Source organism: Dunckerocampus dactyliophorus, chromosome 8, assembly GCF_027744805.1.
Source record: "Dunckerocampus dactyliophorus isolate RoL2022-P2 chromosome 8, RoL_Ddac_1.1, whole genome shotgun sequence".
In the NCBI taxonomy this organism is placed as follows: Eukaryota; Metazoa; Chordata; class Actinopteri; order Syngnathiformes; family Syngnathidae; genus Dunckerocampus; species Dunckerocampus dactyliophorus.
Genome location: NC_072826.1, coordinates 27,160,828 through 27,181,431, shown reverse-complemented (window position 1 = coordinate 27,181,431; position 20,604 = coordinate 27,160,828). Strand labels below are relative to the sequence as shown.

Sequence of the window (20,604 nt, the reverse complement as noted above, 5' to 3'; positions counted from 1 at the left end):
AGACCTGACGTGTACGCGTCCTGGACTGCAAGTGATGCTGCAGCGCAAGGAACTTTCCTCAAGTCTCTTTTTTTTTCACCATGACGTCACCAGGCCACTTTTTTTTTTCTCTTTCCAACTTTACTGCACTCCAATCCAAACACTTCCTCACCTCCAGCCTCTTACAACACACACACACACACACACACACACACACACACACACACACTTATTCTCACACACGCGCACTCACACACTGACATCACATGAGGTTTCTGGTGGTTGTAGTTTGCTGCTTTGTGCTTTTATATTTTTTGTTTGTCGTCAAGTGGACGGCCAGGAAGTCGAGAGGTCAACTTTCAAAGTAAAAGCTCAGAGGACAACAAAGAGTTAAAATTGTTCTGGTTCTAGTGGACTTGCAGTCAGAACCACCGTGTGGGCCGCTTATGTTGACATAGACACGTCTGAGTCAAAATAAAGACTATGCGTCCGCCCACTGGCCACACGTTTACACACCCACACGATCACATGATCACATGGTCATTGAAGTGATCATGCTAGACATACTCAAGTGTTGACAGAGCAAAAAACAAAAACATAGCGACGCTCAGTGTGTGTGCGTGTGTGTGTGTTTTGAGTTCAGGTGGTCGCAAGGTGGCAGCACAGCGCCCGCTTGTGTCAGCCCAGCATCATTACATCAGTTTGTCTTCAGAGGATTCCGCCCACTGCTGACTTTATGCATCCCCTGCTGATTTTGTAACCAAGATGGTAGTTTTATTGTAACACAGAGAGACAGCATGTAAAAAATATGTTAAATAAAGGTTATATATCAGGTAGAGGTAAATAAGTATGTGGTGTGAATAGAAAAGAATATACAGTAGTGCTCTCTTTCTCACCAAGCTCTTTGCTCTTGGTCATGATGGTGGAGAGGTGTGAATAGAAGAGAGTGTTTGTGAGACAGGTCTCTTTCATCCACATCATGAGCTGAGATTAGGAGAACTTTCTTAAAGGGAAAGGACTCATTAATGTGTTTCATGGACACACAACCGCTCTGTGGGAGGCACAATGCTTACTGGCTGGTAGGGGATCAAATACTTATTCAATCTTCTTCTTTTCCTTTCGGCTTTTCCCTTCAGGGGTCGCCACAGTGAATCAATTGCCTCCATCTAACCCTGTCTTCTGCATCCTCTTCTCTCACACCAACTACCTTCATGTCCTCTTTCACTACATCCATAAACCTCCTCTTTGGTCTTCCTCTAGGCCTCCTGCCCGGCAGTTCCAAACTCAGCATCCTTCTAACTATATATTCCCTATCTCTCCTCTGGACATGTCCAAATCTTCTCAGTCTGGCCTCTCTGACTTTATCTCCAAAACCTCTAACATGTGCTGTCCCTCTGATGTACTCATTCCTGATCCTATCCTTCCTGGTCACTCCCAGAGAGAACCTCAGCATCTTCATCTCTGCTACCTCCAGCTCTGTCTCCTGTCTTTTCCTCATGGACACCGTCTCTAGACCAAACAACATCGCTGGTCTCACCACAGTTTTGTACACCTTTGCTTTCATTTTAGCTGAAACTCTTCTATCACACATCACACCTGACACTTTTCTCCATCCTGCCTGTACACGCTTCTTCACCTCTTTTCCACACTCTCCATTGCTCTGGACTGTTGACCCTAAGTACTTAAAATCCTCCACCTTCTTGATCTCTTCTCCCTGTAAGCTCACTCTTCCACTTGGGTCCCTCTCATTCACACACATGTACTCTGTCTTACTGCGGTTAACCTTCATTCCTCTCCCTTCCAGGGCAAACCTCCACCTCTCTCGCTTCTCCTCCACCTGTTCCCTTCTCTCACTGCAGATCACAATGTCATCTGCAAACATCATAGTCCATGGAGATTCCTGTCTAACCTCGTCTGTCAGTCTGTCCATCACCATAGCGAACAAGAAGGGGCTCAGAGCTGATCCCTGATGCAGTCCCACCTCCACCTTGAACTCCTCTGTCACACCTACAGCACACCTCCCCACTGTCTTCCAGTCCTCATACATGTCCTGCACCGCTCCAACATACTTCTCTGCCACTCCAGACTTCCTCATACAATACCGCAGTTCCTCTCTGGGCACCCTGTCATAAGCGTTCTCCAGAGCTACAAAAACACAATGCAGCTCCGTCTGGCCTTCTCTGTACTTCTCTATCAACATCCTCAAAGCAAATACTGCCTCTGTAGTACTCTTTTTTGGCATGAAACCATACTGCTGCTCACAAATGCTCACTTCTGCCCTTAGTCTAGCTTCAACTACTCTTTCCCATAACTTCATTGTATGGCTCATCAGCTTTATTCCTCTTGTTTTTAAAAATGGGCACCAGCACACTTCTCCTCCATTCGTCAGGCATCTTTTCATGATCTAAGATCCTGTTGAACCACCCAGTCAGAAACTCTACCGCCACCTCTCCTAGACACTTCCAAACCTCTACAGGTACTTGTATATCATCAGGACCAACGGCCTTTCCACTCTTCATCCTCTTCAATGCCCTCCTCACTTCATCCTGACTAATCTTTGCTACTTCCTGGTCCACAAAAGTCACCTTTTCTAGTCTTTGTTCTCTCTCATTTTCCACGTTCATCAGCTCTTCAAAGTACTCTTTCCATCTTTCCATCACACTACTGGCACTTGTTCATAGACTTCCATCCCTATCCTTAACCACCCTAACCTGCTGCACATCCTTCCCATCTCTGTCCCTCTGTCTTGCCAACCTGTATAGATCAGTCTCTCCCTCCTTACTATCCAACCTAGCATACAAGTCATCATAAGCCCCTTGTTTGGCCTTTGCTACCTCTACTTTCACCTTCACCACTTACTCAATCTAATTCCAATTATTTTATAATGTAATGTTATTTTTTCTGGACTTTTTTTTTAACATTATGTCTCCTTCTGTTTCAATAAACCTACAATGAAAAATGTGGACACATACAGTAATGGACTTTTTTTTTTTAGACCACCATTGTTTCTTCAGTTTATTGATCCATTTTAATGCCTTGTACAACTAAAGGTACGTTTGTTTGGACAAATATAATGATGATAACAAATATAGCCCAAAAGAGTTTCATTTAAGAGCTGATATATAGCAAATTCCATGTTTTTTTTTATAATAACCAAAATCACGGAAGTTTTAACATGAATAGCTATAGCATTGTACTGCCAAAAAATGTAACTCTTATGAGCTATTTTTGTTGTCATTGTTATATTTGTCCAAACAAAGGTACCTTTTGTTGTATCGGGCATTAAAATGAACAAGAAACTAAACAACCAAGGTTGGTATAATCATTTTTTCCATGACTGTAGATAGTGATTGTAATGACTTCAGCGAGGCTTTTTTTTTTAACTTTCAACTGCTTAAATGTTGTTTTCTTATGTGTTTTATTTATTTATTTTTTTAAACTGGAATGCATTCCACATCGACGTTTTTGGAGAAGGAAAGTGATTTTGTTATCGGAAAGTGACGTCACTTTGAGGAATTTCCATCCCACAGGAAGTTTGCAACTCTTCCACCGAAATAAAACATGACAAATTGGAAACATGTGATTACGTGTTGATGATGATACAAAAATATTTATTCGTAGTATAAGGTAAAACAAATTCTTCAGCATTTCAAGGTGAGGTAAAATAAATTGTGTTTTGTTTTAATTTGTTCGATTAAAAGTGCTTTTATTTTGGGGGTAGTGCCAATGTGGGCGGGGCCAAATTGTTGAATATGACAGATTTTACGGTAAATCGTGGAGGCTGGTTCGACGTCATCGCTATGCCGACCGCTCATTGGTCGAGAGCTCTGCAGTTCCAAGTTATAGAAGAGAGACGGAGGAGCTCCGTGGAAGTTGAGTCTCCACCTTGGACGAAGAAGAAGAAGAAGAAGAACACGACGAAGAAAAATAATAATAATAATAATAAAAAAGAGAATAGATTTTCCCGTGGACTTACAAAGCGGACAGCTGGAGGACAAGTGGGATATTTACGTGACGAGGATCGCGTTTCGCTGAACATTAGCTGCCTTGAGAAGACTAAGCTGCTGAACTAGCAGCCGCGCTGTTATTGTGCAACTTTTCTTGACGTTCACATCAGCAAGGAAGAGCAAACATGTTCCACCTCGGCCTCCTGCTGCTCTTATCTGCCTTCTCTTGCGTCCTCTCGGAGTCGGTAAGTTGGTCAACGAACTTTTGGAACTTTTATCGCGGCTCCTAGCTAGGTAGCTTGCCAAACCTTGTGACGACTAGCTGGAATGCTAATCGGCTAACGAGTTTGGAACTACATGTTTGCTGTGTGTGCGCGTGCGTGTGGTCGCTGCTATTATTCAGTGAGGGGCCCGGATTTGGGGGGGGGCAAACTCACTTCTGCCCCACAAGTCAAATCAGCGCCCTTTGAACAGTGTGTGTGTGTGTCTACGCCCTGAAATCACTATCAAATGAGTACATGTGTTTATTCGTGTGACGTCATAACGGTTTCAGGATGGAGCAGTGATGGAAAAAGGGTTGTTTAAAAGTCACATTTGGAATTCCGCTGGAGCGCTCAAAGGGTCAAAGGTCACACTCATGCCACCCACAAACAAAAAGCCCCCCTCCCCCCGTTAGCTCAGTTAGCAAACTTAGCGACGCTAGCACAGGAAGAGTAGATCTTGCAGTGTTTCAATCGTGCTATTATGTGCAACATTCCTTGTAGCCGTTGTCCCTCCTCTTCCCTTTTTTCATTTCCCTCTGGAATGTGACCTCTGCTGACATTGAGGGATTTTGCACACTTGGAGGGATCTCAATGGAGCCTTTTCCCAAGGGGACGTCCTCTGTTGTCCCAGCAAGGACGCTCCTCCACTTTTTCACCATTTTGGAAGTGGTGTTGTTCCTTCTTCTTTCCACACGCTGGCGTTGTCTTTGGCGGAGTTGCACTTGGTGGACTTCCTGTCTCATGCTGTTGGAATGTGGTGCCTCCTTGAGAACGTTGTCATCGTCATGTTCCTTTACTGGAAGTGTGATGCCATCACAGTAGCTTTCAATATTGACTACATCATATATTCTATTATTATTATTATTATTAATAATAATGAATGTATTATTAGTATTAGATCATGTATTATGACATAACTGCTGACTGTTACCATGGTTACACTGACAACATCACTCATCTGTACCTTGGTTTTCACCAACAGCTGACACGTGGGGGCATGCCGTCATGGAACATGTTGGTGTGTGCGTGTGTACTCTGCTAGGGGACATGTCCCATAACTGTTGTTGTGAAGGTGCGCTGTTAGCATGTCTGCTATTGTCCCAGCAGGTGAGAGAGACGGAGACGTGGATGCCCCTGAAGTCTACGCATGCGGTTGCCATGGCAATGCGGCATCACGATCGACTGGAATCGTCGGGAGACGGGCAGAATGGCTCGGACTTTGGCTTCGAGGACGACGAAGACTACTATGAGACTTACGATGACGAAGATGAGGATGAGATGTCGGGGTCGGGCGATGGAGGTTTGTTTCCGTGGCAACACTTCACCAATAAAAACAATTTGAAATGAAAACTTCTTTTTTTTTTTTTTATGACAGAAAGGACGCAGTCACATGACCAGTCAGCTGGACGTGAGATGCCGGCGCCCACTGAGGTGAGATGTCATTGGCTGGCCCCACTCCTCCACCTGTTGATGTAGGTTGAATTTTAATGATGTTGTCCCACCTCTTCCTCAGCTCGACGCGGACAACAGGATTCCTGAGGCGGATCCGCCAACACCGCCCGGCGCCAATGAGGTGGAGATGGTGCAGAACAGCAATGAAATTCCTCTACTGAGGAACAGGCAGGACTCTGGCCCCGAGCTGCCGTCTAACGTGCTGATGTCCCACGCCGCCAATGACAGCGTCTTCGCCAAGACCGAAGTCCTGGCAGGTCTGTGTCCCGTCTCACGAGAACATCCTTTGTGCTGCGTTTTCTGTTTTACTGACTTTTATTTTGGCGATGCATTGCAGCGCTGATCGCAGCTGGAGCCGTGGGCCTGACGCTCGCCATCCTGCTCGTCCTGCTGCTCGTCCACCGTATGAAGAAGAAGGACGAAGGAAGCTACGAGCTGGGAAAGAAACCCATCTACAAGAAAGCCCCCTCTGCTGAGATCTATGCTTAGGCCCCGCCCATCCAATAGTCGTCATCAGCAATGGGACTGACTCCTCCCCCTCCTGAGCCAATCAGGGGCCTGTTTGTCCTTATTTATTCACTACACACAAGCTACGCTAATGGTTAGCGCCGGGTGCCGCTGATCTCCATTGAAATTTGTTTTTATTCCCATGGAAATGACCTTCATGTTTCTGCAACACACACACAAAGCGGTGTGAAAGCCTAAAATGAATCCAAACCAGTTTGAGTCTGTGGCCATAATGTTCCACGTTATGCTTACACTAGGTAGGTGCCCTGTGTTGGAGTCGGGTGATATGTAACGGCGCCTCCTACAGGCTGGTGGTAGCCGATGGCGTGCAAGGCTGCTGCTTAGCTACTTCCGAGCAAGAAGCTACTGAATTGACTTTTGTGGAGTGTTTAACTCCGCCCTCTCCTCTCAGCACGCCCTGCTACTTTGTGAATATTTGTGTACTTTTTGTAATTGTTCTAGCAGTGGACGTTGCGGTACTTCTTTGGCAATAAGCTAGTTGTTTGTTTTTTTCCCAAACAAGGTACTTCATTGTCTGCCAAAAATTTTAAGCCAAACAACTTTTGATACTAACTCCTTAGAAACAACTTTTTATACACTACTTCGACATTTCACACCTTTTGATGTTTTTCTAGAAGCTCACAATCATGTGACTAACTTTGACCTCTCACTAGCAAACCGCGGTGGAGGCTAGCAGCGCGGTCGGCTAGTTTGCTGCTGAAGGTCAAAGCTTTTGGAAATAAAACATTTTTATGCACATCAACGCGCTTCTTCATTTGGACACCAATCACATGACCATGCTAACGTGTGTGTGTCAACATTCACACTAATGAGCTAGCACTGTAAGCTAATGAGCTAGCGTGGGGGAGTGTCTTTTGTCTTCATGCAACGACGCACACGGCTCTGTGTTCTTCCGCCCGGCAACAAGGAGCTCTTTGTGGTGCATGGCCGTGCTTTCCACTGGACCTTTGATGCTGCTCACGGCATCTGCATTCTTTCCTTCATGATGCTTAATGGACGTTTTGGTACGCACGTTGCCCGGACCATTGCATGCATCCAGACTGAGGCGCAACATGGCCAGTGATCACATGATCATCCGCTATGAAGGTGCCACCTGGTGGATGCATGTTGAACACAAAAATTAAAGAAGAAAAGTTGGATTTTTGACTTTATTGAAGAAAAGAGGAAGCGTGTCCGGTCATGTGACCTGTGAGCCGTGCTTCAGGTGTACATCATCTCTGCCATGTGCGACATCTTCTTGGGGATGTACAGGTAAAACTCCATGTAGCCAGACAGGTCCTCGATGGTCACGTCGTCCACAAAGACGCGCGCCTGCTCTGAGCACGAGCGAGGAGATGCTGGCGAGGAAGACAACAGAGAAGCGGTGGCACTACAGTCAGTTCTGGGTGGGGCCTGTTGGTGCTCGCACTCTGAGATGACATCACGCAGTCCCGTGAAGGAGTACGCCTCCACGCTGTTCCAGCCGTCAACTTTGGACCGGCACGGACACTCGCTCACATCCTGCCGTTCCGTGACAGCGTCGGTCAGAGTGCACGTGCAGCTGTGCAGTTTGGATAAAGCCTGGAAGTCGGCTGACTCGGCAACGGTCTCATGTACTCTTCCAGAACATTCCTCGTCCCTTCTGGGATGTGCAGCCGGTAAAGGACGAGCTGGGAAGTCTGGCGAGGACCCGGCAGCTCCCACGGGCGTAACATAACCAGCGGTCGAGCCGAAGACGGCCGTGGAGGTGGGGCTAAGAGCGCCTGGAGTAGCGAGGTCTTTGCAGGTGGCGGGACTTCCTCTGTCAGGACGAGGCTCGGTGGGCGCAGCCAGGCGCTGCTGCTTTAGGCAGCCACCGGGAGGCGCCAGAGCGGAGGCGCTGCAGTAGGTGAACCTGGCCGCTTGGAGGATGGGCGACTTGGACCTGCGGCGCCGTTGCGTTCGACTGGCCGCTCTCGACGTCTTCCTCACGCAGCTGAGGAGAGAAGGCTCAGCTTGAGCATCGAAGGTGCACAGCGCCATGCCCAACATCATCCATGTCTCCACTCACCCGTGCCAGTTGTCCTTGGCACCGCCCAGTTTGGACTTGACCGCGCCGACATCCGCACAAACCCTGGTCGCTACTCGGGGAGACTCTGGAGCGCTCGCAGCTCCGAGTGCGCTGCACAGACAGACGGAAGGGGACGGCGTCACACGAAGAAAGTGATATTCAGCTCTGCGCTGACTTTGTTCCTTTTTGTGCTCCTAAATCTCAACATTCTACAGCACAGCAAATAGTTTCCTAGTGTATTCAAGGGTGAAAATGCGTACATGTTGGCAGGACTGTGAAATGCACTGGCGCCACCTGATGCCTCCTAAAAGTACTTCCATTTTGGGAGCCCGAAGGCTTCTAGTTAGTAATTGTACTTGTGCAGTATTAAAAGCAATGCTAGCGTTATTGGGCTACACCAGGGGTGCCCATTAGTTTGTAATGTCATATGACAACTCCTGATTTGCTGTTGCTCCTCTGCAGCAAAGATTGAGTGGTGAACAAATAGCACACGAACATGCAACCATCATCTTTATTATTCCGTATATGGGAAAACTAAGCCAGTATTAAGATGCCTATACAGTCGTCGCTCGTTTATGGCGCTTAATCGTTTCCACACCCGACCCGGATAAGTGAATTACTTCATTTTTACCATTATTAGAGCCATGTAGACATGAACTAGCACACCTATAGTCACCTTTACACTCCTATTATTCTTTGTTTACACCACATTGTTAATGCACAGGGATCCAGGAAGGTAATGTAATGTAACGCCATGTCTCATCAATGTAACACTACTGACGCCTAGTGACCAGATGACTACACATAACTTGCCTTTCAATATTTTTGGACTAAAATAACAGTCCATAGTCAACCACAAAGCGATCATTTCTTCATTATTTTTTGAAAAACCGCAATAGAGTGAGAGAGATTCGTACCCATGTCTTCCCGATGTTTTTTCAATTATATCAACGTAACTCTTAATGTTCTTCTCATAATTATAACTTCATTCCCATATTTTGACTTTTTCTCACAACATTTTAACTTTTATAACTGTTTTGTTTTCCATAATATTACAACTTAAAACAATTTTTTTTTTGCTTAATATTTCAACTCTACGCTACTAAAATGACGTTATTTTTCCACATAACATTATGACGTTATTTTCATAAAGATTATCTCGCAGGATTACAACTCTCCTCCCTTTACATTTTGACTTTATTCTTGGAAAATCTGTACTCGTTTTTCAATTTTTTTCTTATAATGTGCTTTGGGTGGTTACGACAGTTTTCATACTCACTTTGCATTTCGTGTTCTTTTGCTCAACATCATCTTTGTGGAACCCAAAATAAATCTCCCTGGGACAGCGGTCCACAATTATGAATGTATGGTACATGCCCTGGCATACTACATCCTGTACACACATGAACTAAGATACACATACAGTCACATGTTGGCATGACTGGCATCACGTCTCCTGCAATTACATCACTAATGGCCACTTATCACACTGCACAAGAAGAACGGCGGTGATATCAACCCAACCTACCACAACCATGTCAGGTAATATATTCCAATAATAATAATAATAATAATACCATTTAGAAATATAGTGACTCTAATTTTTCTAACAATTCTATTCAATTCCAGACATTACATTTTTGCAGCCATGTGACCATCTATGAGTGACTCCTTAAAAACTGCTACCAACAGCAAACTAATCACGGTTTCCTATACAGACGCTTTCAGAATGATTTTATTACCTTGTTCTTTTTGCATAATTGGTCATGATGTACACGTTTATTGTTTTTTTAAAGGCTTTAAAAATCCATATATTTCAAGTCAAGTATGTGTGCATCATTCGGAGCGGCGTTACGAAGCATACAAACGAAAAAAACTCCCCGATTTTTAGCGCATGATTTGAGAAAGCGCTATAGTATGTCGCAGAGCGCGGTCATCTTTCCAGCAGCGCGCCAGTATCCAACTGACAACGGCTGAGATGTCATGGCGCGTCGAAGTGAGCCACGAAAAGTCGCAGGAGACTTGCACGTTTATTTACAGATGCGCCAAAGTGTTACTCCCCTTTGATCCACTGTGTATGACCTATTTCAGGAGCAAAATGCGATTGAAAGGGTTGAAAAACGTAGACGCACGTGTGCTCCCTTTTTTATTTTTTCTACTCGCACAGGCTATTTCTAGGCGCATAAGCGAGCGAAATGCCGGCACTGCACAGCCGCATCTTCATTGGAACCATCACCCGTTCCCTCATCGTCTGTTTCCTTTCTTGTTCAGGCTGGATGGGTGGAGTCACGTGACTAAACACACTGTACTTCGTCTTAAAGGGGAATGAAGCATACAGGTATACTATCTTTGCATATAGTAGGAGGTAGTAGGAGGCACCCCTGGTGTGCACTGTGCATTCATGCTGCCCTTGTGTTATTGTGGAAGCACTACAATATGAAACTACTACTAGTTATTTATCATGAGCGCTTCTTTCCAGATTTGAGCAGTAACGCTACGCTGGCATGCTTCCCTCAAGGAACCAGTGGTATTTGTTTTATTAGTTGTTAATAATAATGATAATCATAATAATACTAATAGTGATGAGTTAGCATTTACCTCTCAGCATCCACTCGCAGCTTCTTGAAGGCAGTCTGCAACGTTTCCTCCTCGCGGTCCGTCTCGCCTGCCGCCATGGTGGGCGGAGTCAAACTGTGACGAGCCACCCAGCTGAAAGATGAACATAAGCCAATTGGAATGTTGGCCCTTGGAAGTAAACTACAAACATGGCTGACCACCTTAATAGGAGATATGTGAACGATAAACTGATGCGCCCGAATATCCGGTTTGAGGAGCGAACGATTTCGATGCGGCGGTAAAAGACTCCTTTATCGATAATTTCAAGGAGGGTGCAAAACTTGGCCAGTCAGTAACTTTTCTGCTTTGTAACTTGATTACTTTGAAATGTTGCGCCTGGAGTTGAAAGCACGATGCTCAGTCTGATATGTTGCACGATTAGCATTGTTATGACATTTTGAGTATGCGATTGTTTACTTCTCCAAGCTAAAACAGCATTTTCATTGCACTCATGTGACAATTACTTCTATTTACTTATCAGTGCCTGGAAGAAATGTGTCATTATTAAAGGGGCTCTGCACTTTGTCTTTATTTTGTATTATTAATTGGACTGGAGGTTAAGATTTTCATTTGGTAGATAGATTGATGTTTATTGTCATTGCACAATTAGTTTGGTGGCTCCACTTCCATTTCTAGCAACATTATGACATGTTAAAAACAAATGTAACAGATTCTGTTGACTTTATTTTGCCAGTGCCTTACAACATGCTTGGGGACATGATGTGCTCTTTTACACATTAGAAAATACTGTAGGAATGCCACTTCCATATCATTGGCATCATTATTTTATAATGTAAGGTTAATATCTACATCAACAAACATTAACCGTAGAATCGAATCGTATCAAATCGTTTTGTTTTTAACATATGTTTTTTTAATCGTATCGTAACCTGTGTATCTAGATTCGAATCATCTATCACAAGGAGATTTAATTCCCTACTTAATAAGAGTCTTGTTTAGCATTAAAAACGCATTCAAAAAATTAATATTCGAATTAAAAAATTAATAATCGAAACAACTACACACGCAGCATATATAACGTTTACTATGTAGACCAACAAATATGTAATTGAATTGATGTGCTGCATTCTGCGCGTTTCAATGTTGTGACGTCACATGGCTCTGCCTGTAACGTGACGAGAGCGGTTGACAAAAAAGAAGACAATGTGAAAGCAGATAGTGAGCACAAAAGTGGCCCGCAACTGGATTTGTCATCATCACAGAGCGACAATACATTTAGAAAAACATGTTTCATAAGCGCTTCCACCATCTTGGCTAATGCTAGTTGGCTCGTGAGTGGCCGTTCGAGTCACACCTGAAACCTCTAAAACGCAAGAAACCAAACACTTACCGTTCACAAAGTACAGGCCACACCAACGAGATAAACCCCGCGCATAGAGGCGGATTCACCCGCGGCGGACCCACGGATGTTCAGCAGATAGCTCACAATGCTAACTGGCGATGCTACCTCAGGGCAGCTTGAAAACACGACGAACTTCGCGACTCGAAGCTCTCACTCGAGTCACGATCCCAAGTCAGTGTTATGGGAACTGAGCTGTAACTCGAAGAAGGCGCAAGTCAGCTTCGAGATCTTTCCTTATTTACACTCCAGCAGACGCAGTGACTCTGCACAGCACCACACTGACGTCACCAGAAAAACAACAAAAACCGCTGACGTCACCATCCTTGCATGTTCCACACAAGCGATCACATTTCACAAAGTGACCCAATGGAACAGTGCTATAAGACGAACAATGCTATATTTACATGTTGTAGTTTTATTGTCAAAACATTTTCCAAATAAATTATAGATAGCCCCTTCTATATCTATTTATATATATTTGTATTCATTGTCCCATGTTCCTGTTCCTTTGTTTACATTGTGGTCACATGTCATACTTATAAGCTCATTTATTATATTCTATTAACCCGACTGAAAGCGTCACGGTGACGTTTCATTTCAACTCTTTCAAGGGTTGGGCCAATCACATCGCGCCAACTGGACGTTGTTCCCAGACGCCTTGTCTTCGCCCAATTAGTGCAAAGTACGTAAGAGCAGCTCTGAGTGTCAGAGCATCCAACCAATAAAATACAGAGTTTTAAGTCACGTGCACCAGGAAGTTTGTCCGTTCTTACCGGCGTCTCGCTCGCGTTGCTCAGTTTGTTAAGGTAGGCTAGGCTAAACTAGGCTAGGCTAGGTTAGGCAAGGCAAAGCAAAGGAAAGACAGGCTTGGCCAGGCAAGGATAAGCTGCTAGCAGTTAGGCTCATCTTCTTCTTTGGCTCGGTTAGCTGCGAGAAAAGAGGCTGAAATGTTTTGTCAAAGCGGCCTGTCGGCGGCTGTGCTGCTCGCGGTGCTGCTGGGAAGGAGTGAATCTCTGAAAGAAGGAGAATGTGAAGGTAAGTTTGACTGCTAGCTGCGACTAGCCTGAGCAACTCTAAGCACATCATCTTTAATGGAAATAACTGCTGTCAATGGATTGTTTACACACTCTCAGTCATCAGTAGTATCATGGAAACTAAAGGACAAACGACTTCATCTATGTAGTTGCTTAATTCTGGTTTAGTGATTGTTAACCTTGTGTTTTCATGTGCTTGATTTTCTACAAACTATTAATGTCCCCCCCCCAACTGTATCTGCCTTAATGTAGTCGAAGTAGAACTCGTGTGCTTTAAAGGGAAGGCTTCGCCAACTTTGATAATACTGTTTAATTATATCTACCAAATGTGATTTAGCACAGTTAAATATAATTTTTTAATGTTTACATTGGGTTGCAATGAAAGTATGCAGTCAAGATGACACATACTTACTGAATATTGATACGTGGTTGGCATGTCTACCTCACAGCCAGGAAGTATAGGGGAGCGCACTGCGAAGAGAGTTTAGTGGGTCAGCGAGGTGCTAGAAGGTGGCTCTCTTTTAATGTGGCTATATCACCATGGTAACTCACAACCTGGGGCCCATTGCGTGAACGTAGGATTGAGAAAACCAGGATAAATGACTGAGCTGAGTTCAGCCAGTCCAGAAGAAGAGTGTCTAGGCTTAATTGGTTGCACAAAACCCAAACCAGGATGAGCAGATAAGGATTAAAATAGATGGAGTTGTGTTTAGAAGCACAAAAATGGACTACATGATCAAACGAAATGAACAAAAATGCAAATATAAGTCAGGAGAAACGTTATACTTGCGAATGTAGGAGTCTCTATTGGCCACTAGGTGTCGCCAGAATGTGAGACGTGATCGCCAGAAAAGGCTGTTATTGTAGGTTTACTTTCTCACACAATAATAACATAATAATCATAATGATAACACAGGCCATTACATTGGGGCCATAACCCATGGCAAGCTAAAACTTCACTGGCAACAACTGACATTTCCTGCAAAAGACTTACATGGCTTATTTACCCTTATGTCTACTACGTTGGGTAATACGAGTGGGAAGCCATTCAAAGCTGCCACTACAATACGTTGAGACAATTACCACTGCAGAAAATACAATATCCAGAAAAAAAACAGCAAGGAACTGCTAACGTGTGAGTCTGTTATCTTATGTATGTCTTATTTTCTCTTTTTATGTCTAGTATATTGGTAATACTAATGTAGAGGTCATTATATAGCTGTTATCTCATGTCTACGGGCTCTAATAATGTTTAAAACCATATTTAGAAGATCTCAAACAGGATTTGTATGCCTTAATTATGAAAATATTCATTTTGTTAATATTGAATCCTACTTTGAGGAAATTCACTTATTTCGCGGCCGGTTCTGGAACCAATTAACCAACATAAACGAGGGATTACTTCACACTGATGCAACTAGTACTTATTTGTCACAGATAATGAGTCAAATGAATGATTTAACTTTGATGTGGCCATGAATAAACGGATCAGTGTTGTACGTATAGGGCATTATAAGCCCAAACACAAGTCTTACCTGCTGGAGCTATTTTCCAAAAAGTCTTGCCATTGTACAGAGACAGTAGATTTGCATGTTCATCCTGACACATTCTATAATTGATATTGGTAAAATATGAAAACGATATAGTAAACAATGTAAGGAAATGGACCGAACTTCATGAAGCGCCTTTCTTCACAGCTGGGATAGGCTCCAGCTCAGTACCACCCTGAACAGAATGGCTACAAAATCAGTAAAATATTTTGATGTGCTGTCTTTGTTTCAGTGTGTGTGACGTTTTTGGGAAAGTTCTACCAGTCTCTTCAGGAGCTCAAAGTGGACTTCAACAGTGGTGACATCGAGAAGGCGCTCCTGAAGAGCTGCAATGAGGCCAAAGGGAAAGAAAATCGTTTTGTAAGTGCCATCACAGCAACTGGAATCGGAACCGGAATCCAGTGTTTTCTAATTTGTGTGTGTGTGTGTACAGTGTTACTACATAGGGGCGACCAGCGATGCTGCCACAAAGATTATCAACGAAGTGTCCAAGCCGCTCAGCTTCCACGTCCCCGTGGACAAAATCTGTGAGAAGCTGAAGAAGAAGGACAGTCAAATATGTGAACTCCGATACGGTGTGTTCCACTTGCTGCGTGTGTTTGGTGGCCTGTTGTTGTATTGTCATGTTATTGTGTGTGTGTTTGTGTGTGCGCACGCTGTGCTTGCAGACAAGCAGCTGGACCTAAGCTCGGTGGACCTGAAGAAGCTGAAGGTGAAGGATCTGAAGAAGATTCTGGAAGAGTGGGGTGAGTCGTGCAAAGGCTGCGCTGAAAAGTCCGACTTCATCCGCAAGATCACCGAGCTGATGCCCAAGTATGCCCCTGCCGCCGCCAGGACTCGGACTGACCTGTGAGGTCACATTGACTCTGTATACTTCTGTATTACATGCACACACACAAACACGCACACAGACACAGACACACAAATACACGATTCCAAGGTGGTCTTTCAGAAGATGGCGTTCCCCTTTCATTCCTATTGGACCACGGCCAGGTGCGTCTTACCCACAATCTCCATGACCATGTGACTCATTCTGTCACCTTCCACGTGGAGACCTGACTCCGCCCCTCCCCTGTTGAGGCTGTTCTCACTGCCATGACATTCTCAGTTTGTGACTAAATGTTTAGATCCGCATCGAACCTTTTTTTTTTTTTGTGCGTGTTTAAATGTATACAAACATTTCCCACCTCACATGTTGACATGACGTGATGACATCATCAGCTTATCGTAGCATCAAGTAAGCCTTTGGGAATGCTTCTAGTGTCCAGTAATGGGACTGAATAAATATGTAAGTTATTTTAACTAGTACTGACTAGTGAGCAGTTAGCTGGAGGGTGTGGCGTCAGGACCAATGCTGCATTCCAGACTGTTGGCAGAAGAACAAAAACGTCCACTACATCAATAAGTGTGGTGTTGAGCAGTAGAGGTGAATTCAAGTCCATATGGTAAAATCTAGTAAGTTTATACGATAAGTGTGCACATAAGTTATACACTCGCCTCCAAAAGTTTGGGAATGAGTATGACCCATAAATACAAAGTCGTGTGTACTAACAGTCAAAAATTTGAACACACTTTCCCCATTAAGGAGCTGTACATTTTTCATGCCATCTGCCCTGAGTTTCATGAGCAGGAACGCCCAACTTTTGAGCGGCGTTCCAATGCACTTTTCCCGGTCGCAGTTGGAAAATGTAGTCGTTCCAATTTCCTGGGATGCAGCATATTTGTTAGTGAGCTTGCTGGCGCAGACATGACCGATCTTAGGCTGTCATTTTGACTTAGGGGTTTGGGAAGCTGGGCAATTCTATTTGAAAACGTGTTATATGTTTTGATATGCAGTTTGATAAAAGTTTGTTTCACAGATGAACATGACTGAACTTCCTACTGCTGGAACACATTTGGAACGCATGGAAAGCTTTGCTACATCTCATGATGTTCATATGTGAAATAAAAAGATTTACTATTGGTAAATTCGTCTATGCTTCCAAATGTAGCATCCAGTTTATATGTGAAATGTTCAAGCTGAATTGAATAATGTATCAGTAATAACTGAATTTAACTTTTAGTCATTTTATTCATTTATTTTATTTATTCAAAATAAATCCCTTATTATACGCTGACGAAAAGCCTTTACGTAGTGACGTCACGACGTCAGCGCTGACTCCGCCTTCCAGGAGAAAGCGCACATTCCTATTGTCCAAGATGGCGCCCAGAGCGCAGCTCCTCCGACGCTGAGCTGTTTTCAAGCAGCTTTCGGATTTTCTTTCAATGTTTGAACTAGCCTCGGCGCTTCGGGCCGGAAGTGTCGCTGCAGTAAAACCGTCTCTCTTAACCTGGTTCGGGCTAACACCGCCGGACGTCGCTCTCCAGCTAGGATTCCTGTCGCCGCTACTGCCCCCCCCCCCGAGCTGAAGTCGGAGCTCCATCCCCGCACCGACATGAAGCGGCAGGCCGCCAGGGAGAGTCCGGCTAGGGCCGCCGCTCGGCGGCTCCGGGAGAGAGACCGGGAGAGCGGCCGCCGAGAGGAGCTTCCCCCGCCGCCTCCGCTTGCTCTGCTGCTTGCCGACAGCCGTGGCCATCGACGGCGCAGTAGGAGCAGGGAGCGCGACAAGCCTCTTCATCCGCGGCACGACGTCAGCGTGCTGGGCCGAACCACCCCCGCGCGGGACTACAAAACGCTGCTCATCAGTAACCTGGGCCAGCAGGTCCCGGACGAGGACGTGGAGGACGCGCTCTTTCACGAGTTCAAAAAGTTCGGTGACGTCAGCGTCAAACTGTCGCACACACCCGAACTGGGCCGCATTGCCTACGTGAACTTCCGGCACCCAGAGGACGCTAAGGAGGCCCGGCACGCCAAGTCATCCAGGTTGGTTCTGGGAGAGAGGCAGCTCAAAATCGAACCTGTGTACGTCAGGAGGCGGAGTGTGACACCCCCTGACGTCACTTACTTGGCGTACCGACAGAGATCGCTCTCCCCGCCCGGACCCACACTCAGCCTCCGTGAGCTCCGAGCCCGCCACTACGCCCTGGAGAGTCTGAGCCGCGAAAGGCTCCTCGACTACTACGGCATGCTGGATGAGAGGGGCCGGCCTTACGGCTTCCCCCCGGCACCACTGCTGGACGACTTGAAGCCAGAGGACGACCAGCGGGCCACCAGCAACCTCTTCATCGGGAACCTGGACGGTGGCGTGACTGAGGCTGAGCTGAGGCGAGGCTTTGACAAGTACGGTGTCATCGAGGACGTGGTCATCAAGCGTCCCGCTCGCGGGCAGGGCGGAGCCTATGCTTTCGTCAAGTTCCAGAACCTGGACATGGCCCACCGGGCCAAAGTGGCCATGCAGGGCCGGCTGATCTGTGGCAACCCCATAAAGATCGGCTATGGCAAGGCCAACCCCACTACGCGCCTCTGGGTGGGCGGCCTCGGCCCGGCTAACTCGCTAGCCGCCCTGGCACGAGAGTTTGACCGCTTCGGAAGCATCAGGAACATCGACTACGTGAAGGGCGACACCTTTGCGTACATACAGTACGAGAGTTTGGACGCGGCTCAGGCGGCGTGCACGCAGATGAGGGGCTTTCCTCTGGGCGGTCCCGAGCGCCGCCTGCGAGTAGACTTTGCCAAAGTGGAGGAAAGTCCCGCTCGCCCCTTTCCTCCCAGCTACCAGCAACCCGTCCAGCTCCTGCCACCCTACGACCTCCTCGGGGAGGCGTACGGACGGCATCGCAGCCTGGAGCGTGAGCTGAGGGGTGGAGCCAGAGTGTCCCCACCCTCCCACAGCCTCCCCTCCCAGAGGGAGCGAGAACGCACCCTGCTGGAGAGAGACTTCGCTGCCAGCCCCCCACGCGGCCCAGACAGGAGAGTTGGCGGAGTAGAGGCCTTCGGGAGGAGTGCCAGAGGGGGGCGGAGCCGCAGCCGAAGCCGGGAGCGCTGGCTGAAGGAGCGTGAGGAAAGGCGAGGTCGGAGGCGGAGCCACAGTCTATCGGCCGAGCGCGAGAAGGGGAGGGCCAGAGCTCGCACATCGCCCGACGCCAGCCCGGACAGAGCACGGGTTCGAGCCCCGGACTCAACGACGGAACCACGAGACCACTCCCCTGATGGCGGTGTGGGTCGCTCAGCCCCCAAGGAGTCAGAATCTCCGCCCACTCGCCACCACAGCAAACGGGCTTCTGCCGAGCAGGTGGACAACCACCACGCCCCCACCACCCTGTCTCCACCCCTCCCTACCAACGCGCCCTCCTCGTGTCCTGGCTCGCTGTCTGAGTTCGCCCGGTCGACACTGTCCAAGTCGTGGCGTGGCTTCTTTGCTCTGAAAAACAGCAGCTTCCCTACGGAGCTCTTCCTGCTGGAGGGCGGAGCCTCGTTCTTCGCTGGTGTCATGCGGCACAACCGGGAGCAGCTAAAGATCGCCCAGCGCCTTCGCATGGATCAGAGCCGCCTGGACGAGGTGTCACGGCGTGTCAAATTGGGCCGGCCCGACGGGTTCGCCGTCCTGCTCGCTCTCCAGGGACCTGTGGACCGTCAAGCTCCTGCACCCGAGGCGGGGCTTCAGGTGCGCCTGCTGCGCCACCTGGTGGCCTACCTGCGCAACAAAGAAGCGGCTGGCGTGGTCAGCCTGCCCCCCGCCAAGGAGGGAGGCCCGAGCGCCATGTTGTACGCTTTCCCACCGGGAGACTTCTCTGTGCAATTCCTGCAGGCGGCCAAGAGGGCGGCGACCCGTCTGGATGAGGAACACATGGTGGTTGTCATTGTTAACGACACTAATTGACCTCAGTAGGAAGTCCATGTGTTCCTAATGAAATGACTTCCAACATATTGTGGGCTTCTTGCCATCGTAAAACACTACATCATCATGACGGCGTCCTAATGAACATGAGGACATTTTATGTGGGTTTTTTTAACGCTAACAAACTTTTATTTCCACCCCTACATGCTGTAGAAATGTGTCACGTCACACCTGAGATGAAAATGTGCTGTTTCCATGGTAACCTTTTTAATGGACAAACTATGTTTTGATGTATTTGTTTTTAACAGTTGTCACGTAAAGAACTCTTTACTCCAACCCCGCCGTCAGTTTCACTTTTTACCACAGGTGATGCTGTTGCACCGCAACACTGCTAGTCCACACAAACATTCAACATAAACATTACGCCATTAGTCCACATGCTAAAGAGGAACAGCAAATGATAGCATTAAAATATTTACGTTCATGAAAGGCGTTTTTAACCTGTAGAGTTATTGTGGGGGGGTTTTGCACAGTGATGTGTTCTCCGTCAGGGGGTATCAAACTGGGAGCATGGACCCCTTACGGGAAACAACATTTTACAAGGACCCCTGAAAATCCTCATGCTGATTAACAGACAAACCTTGTGCCATGTGTAGCAGATGCCATAGAAATGACGTGAAATTGCGATTTTTAAGTAAGAAGTTCAATTTTCTCGAGAATGAAGCATAAGAAGACGGACGGGAATCCGAATGAAGTCACTTTGAGTTAAAAGCAGTTGAAAGCTTCAAAGCTTATCTGGTTCAACTTTGACATCAAGTTAATATCAGTAAAATGAGTGGTAGTGAAGTGAAGCTTTTAGTGTTGAAGCGGTCTTCGCTACAGGGATTCTTGTGCAAGCACCTGAAGTCACGTGACACATTGTGGGTCATAAAAGCAAACTGCATATAACTGTACTCAAATTTAATAAGCTTAGCTCTATTTTTGGGCCTTTGCAGCCATAATGAAGGGAGGGAATTCCATATTTGTCCGATGTGATATTTACATCAGCGGTAGGAGTTGCGCAAAGTGACGGTGCGTCACACAGTTTCAGTTCACTAACACTAATGGAAATTAGAGTTATTGACT

At 46.4% G+C, this 20,604-nt stretch overlaps 4 protein-coding genes across 6 annotated transcripts; 3 read left to right on the top strand and 1 right to left on the bottom strand.

The window, feature by feature from the left end:
• Positions 1–3,825: 3,825 nt before the first annotated feature.
• sdc4 (syndecan 4) lies at positions 3,826–6,911 on the top strand. Of its 3 annotated transcripts, none has more exons than XM_054785741.1 (5): positions 3,826–4,171; positions 5,294–5,489; positions 5,565–5,620; positions 5,703–5,898; positions 5,979–6,911. In XM_054785741.1, the coding sequence occupies exons 1-5, from the start codon at positions 4,112–4,114 to the stop codon at positions 6,128–6,130; spliced, it is 660 nt and encodes a 219-aa protein (XP_054641716.1). In that variant the 5' UTR covers positions 3,826–4,111; the 3' UTR covers positions 6,131–6,911. The 3 variants fall into 3 exon arrangements, with proteins under 3 accessions (XP_054641716.1, XP_054641717.1, XP_054641714.1); XM_054785742.1 differs by having other exon boundaries at positions 3,827–4,171; positions 5,297–5,489; XM_054785739.1 differs by lacking the exon at positions 3,826–4,171 and adding an exon at positions 5,172–5,207 and having other exon boundaries at positions 5,297–5,489.
• A 374-nt stretch (positions 6,912–7,285) lies between these two features.
• oser1 (oxidative stress responsive serine-rich 1) lies at positions 7,286–12,471 on the bottom strand. Its single transcript, XM_054785738.1, has 4 exons — positions 12,166–12,471; positions 10,797–10,907; positions 8,199–8,309; positions 7,286–8,123 (listed from the first exon to the last, which is right to left on the bottom strand). The coding sequence occupies exons 2-4, from the start codon at positions 10,871–10,873 to the stop codon at positions 7,370–7,372; spliced, it is 942 nt and encodes a 313-aa protein (XP_054641713.1). The 5' UTR covers positions 10,874–10,907; positions 12,166–12,471; the 3' UTR covers positions 7,286–7,369.
• A 484-nt stretch (positions 12,472–12,955) lies between these two features.
• Positions 12,956–15,649, top strand: manf (mesencephalic astrocyte-derived neurotrophic factor). The gene is made up of 4 exons (XM_054785753.1): positions 12,956–13,212; positions 14,994–15,121; positions 15,195–15,336; positions 15,430–15,649. The coding sequence occupies exons 1-4, from the start codon at positions 13,125–13,127 to the stop codon at positions 15,612–15,614; spliced, it is 543 nt and encodes a 180-aa protein (XP_054641728.1). The 5' UTR covers positions 12,956–13,124; the 3' UTR covers positions 15,615–15,649.
• Positions 15,650–15,793: 144 nt separating this feature from the next.
• rbm15b (RNA binding motif protein 15B) lies at positions 15,794–20,227 on the top strand. The gene has a single exon (XM_054785751.1). It carries the CDS (start codon positions 17,197–17,199, stop codon positions 19,519–19,521), a length of 2,325 nt encoding a protein of 774 aa, XP_054641726.1. The 5' UTR covers positions 15,794–17,196; the 3' UTR covers positions 19,522–20,227.
• The last annotated feature ends 377 nt before the right edge of the window (positions 20,228–20,604 follow it).

What these genes read in the sequence shown, in the direction of transcription:
- sdc4 (XM_054785741.1), top strand. Translation starts at nt 4,112, where the DNA reads ATGTTCCACCTCGGCCTCCTGCTGCTCTTATCTGCCTTCTCTTGCGTC. An exon ending in GTCGGGGTCGGGCGATGGAG is followed by an intron (nt 5,490 to 5,564) that starts GTTTGTTTCCGT and finishes TTTTTATGACAG; the next exon opens with AAAGGACGCAGTCACATGAC. An exon ending in CAAGACCGAAGTCCTGGCAG is followed by an intron (nt 5,899 to 5,978) that starts GTCTGTGTCCCG and finishes GATGCATTGCAG; the next exon opens with CGCTGATCGCAGCTGGAGCC.
- oser1 (XM_054785738.1), bottom strand. Translation starts at nt 10,873, where the DNA reads ATGGCGGCAGGCGAGACGGACCGCGAGGAGGAAACGTTGCAGACTGCC. An exon ending in CTGCGAGTGGATGCTGAGAG is followed by an intron (nt 8,310 to 10,796) that starts GTAAATGCTAAC and finishes CTGTCTGTGCAG; the next exon opens with CGCACTCGGAGCTGCGAGCG. An exon ending in GCCAAGGACAACTGGCACGG is followed by an intron (nt 8,124 to 8,198) that starts GTGAGTGGAGAC and finishes TTCTCTCCTCAG; the next exon opens with CTGCGTGAGGAAGACGTCGA.
- manf (XM_054785753.1), top strand. Translation starts at nt 13,125, where the DNA reads ATGTTTTGTCAAAGCGGCCTGTCGGCGGCTGTGCTGCTCGCGGTGCTG. An exon ending in AAGGGAAAGAAAATCGTTTT is followed by an intron (nt 15,122 to 15,194) that starts GTAAGTGCCATC and finishes GTGTGTGTACAG; the next exon opens with TGTTACTACATAGGGGCGAC. An exon ending in AATATGTGAACTCCGATACG is followed by an intron (nt 15,337 to 15,429) that starts GTGTGTTCCACT and finishes CTGTGCTTGCAG; the next exon opens with ACAAGCAGCTGGACCTAAGC.
- rbm15b (XM_054785751.1), top strand. Translation starts at nt 17,197, where the DNA reads ATGAAGCGGCAGGCCGCCAGGGAGAGTCCGGCTAGGGCCGCCGCTCGG.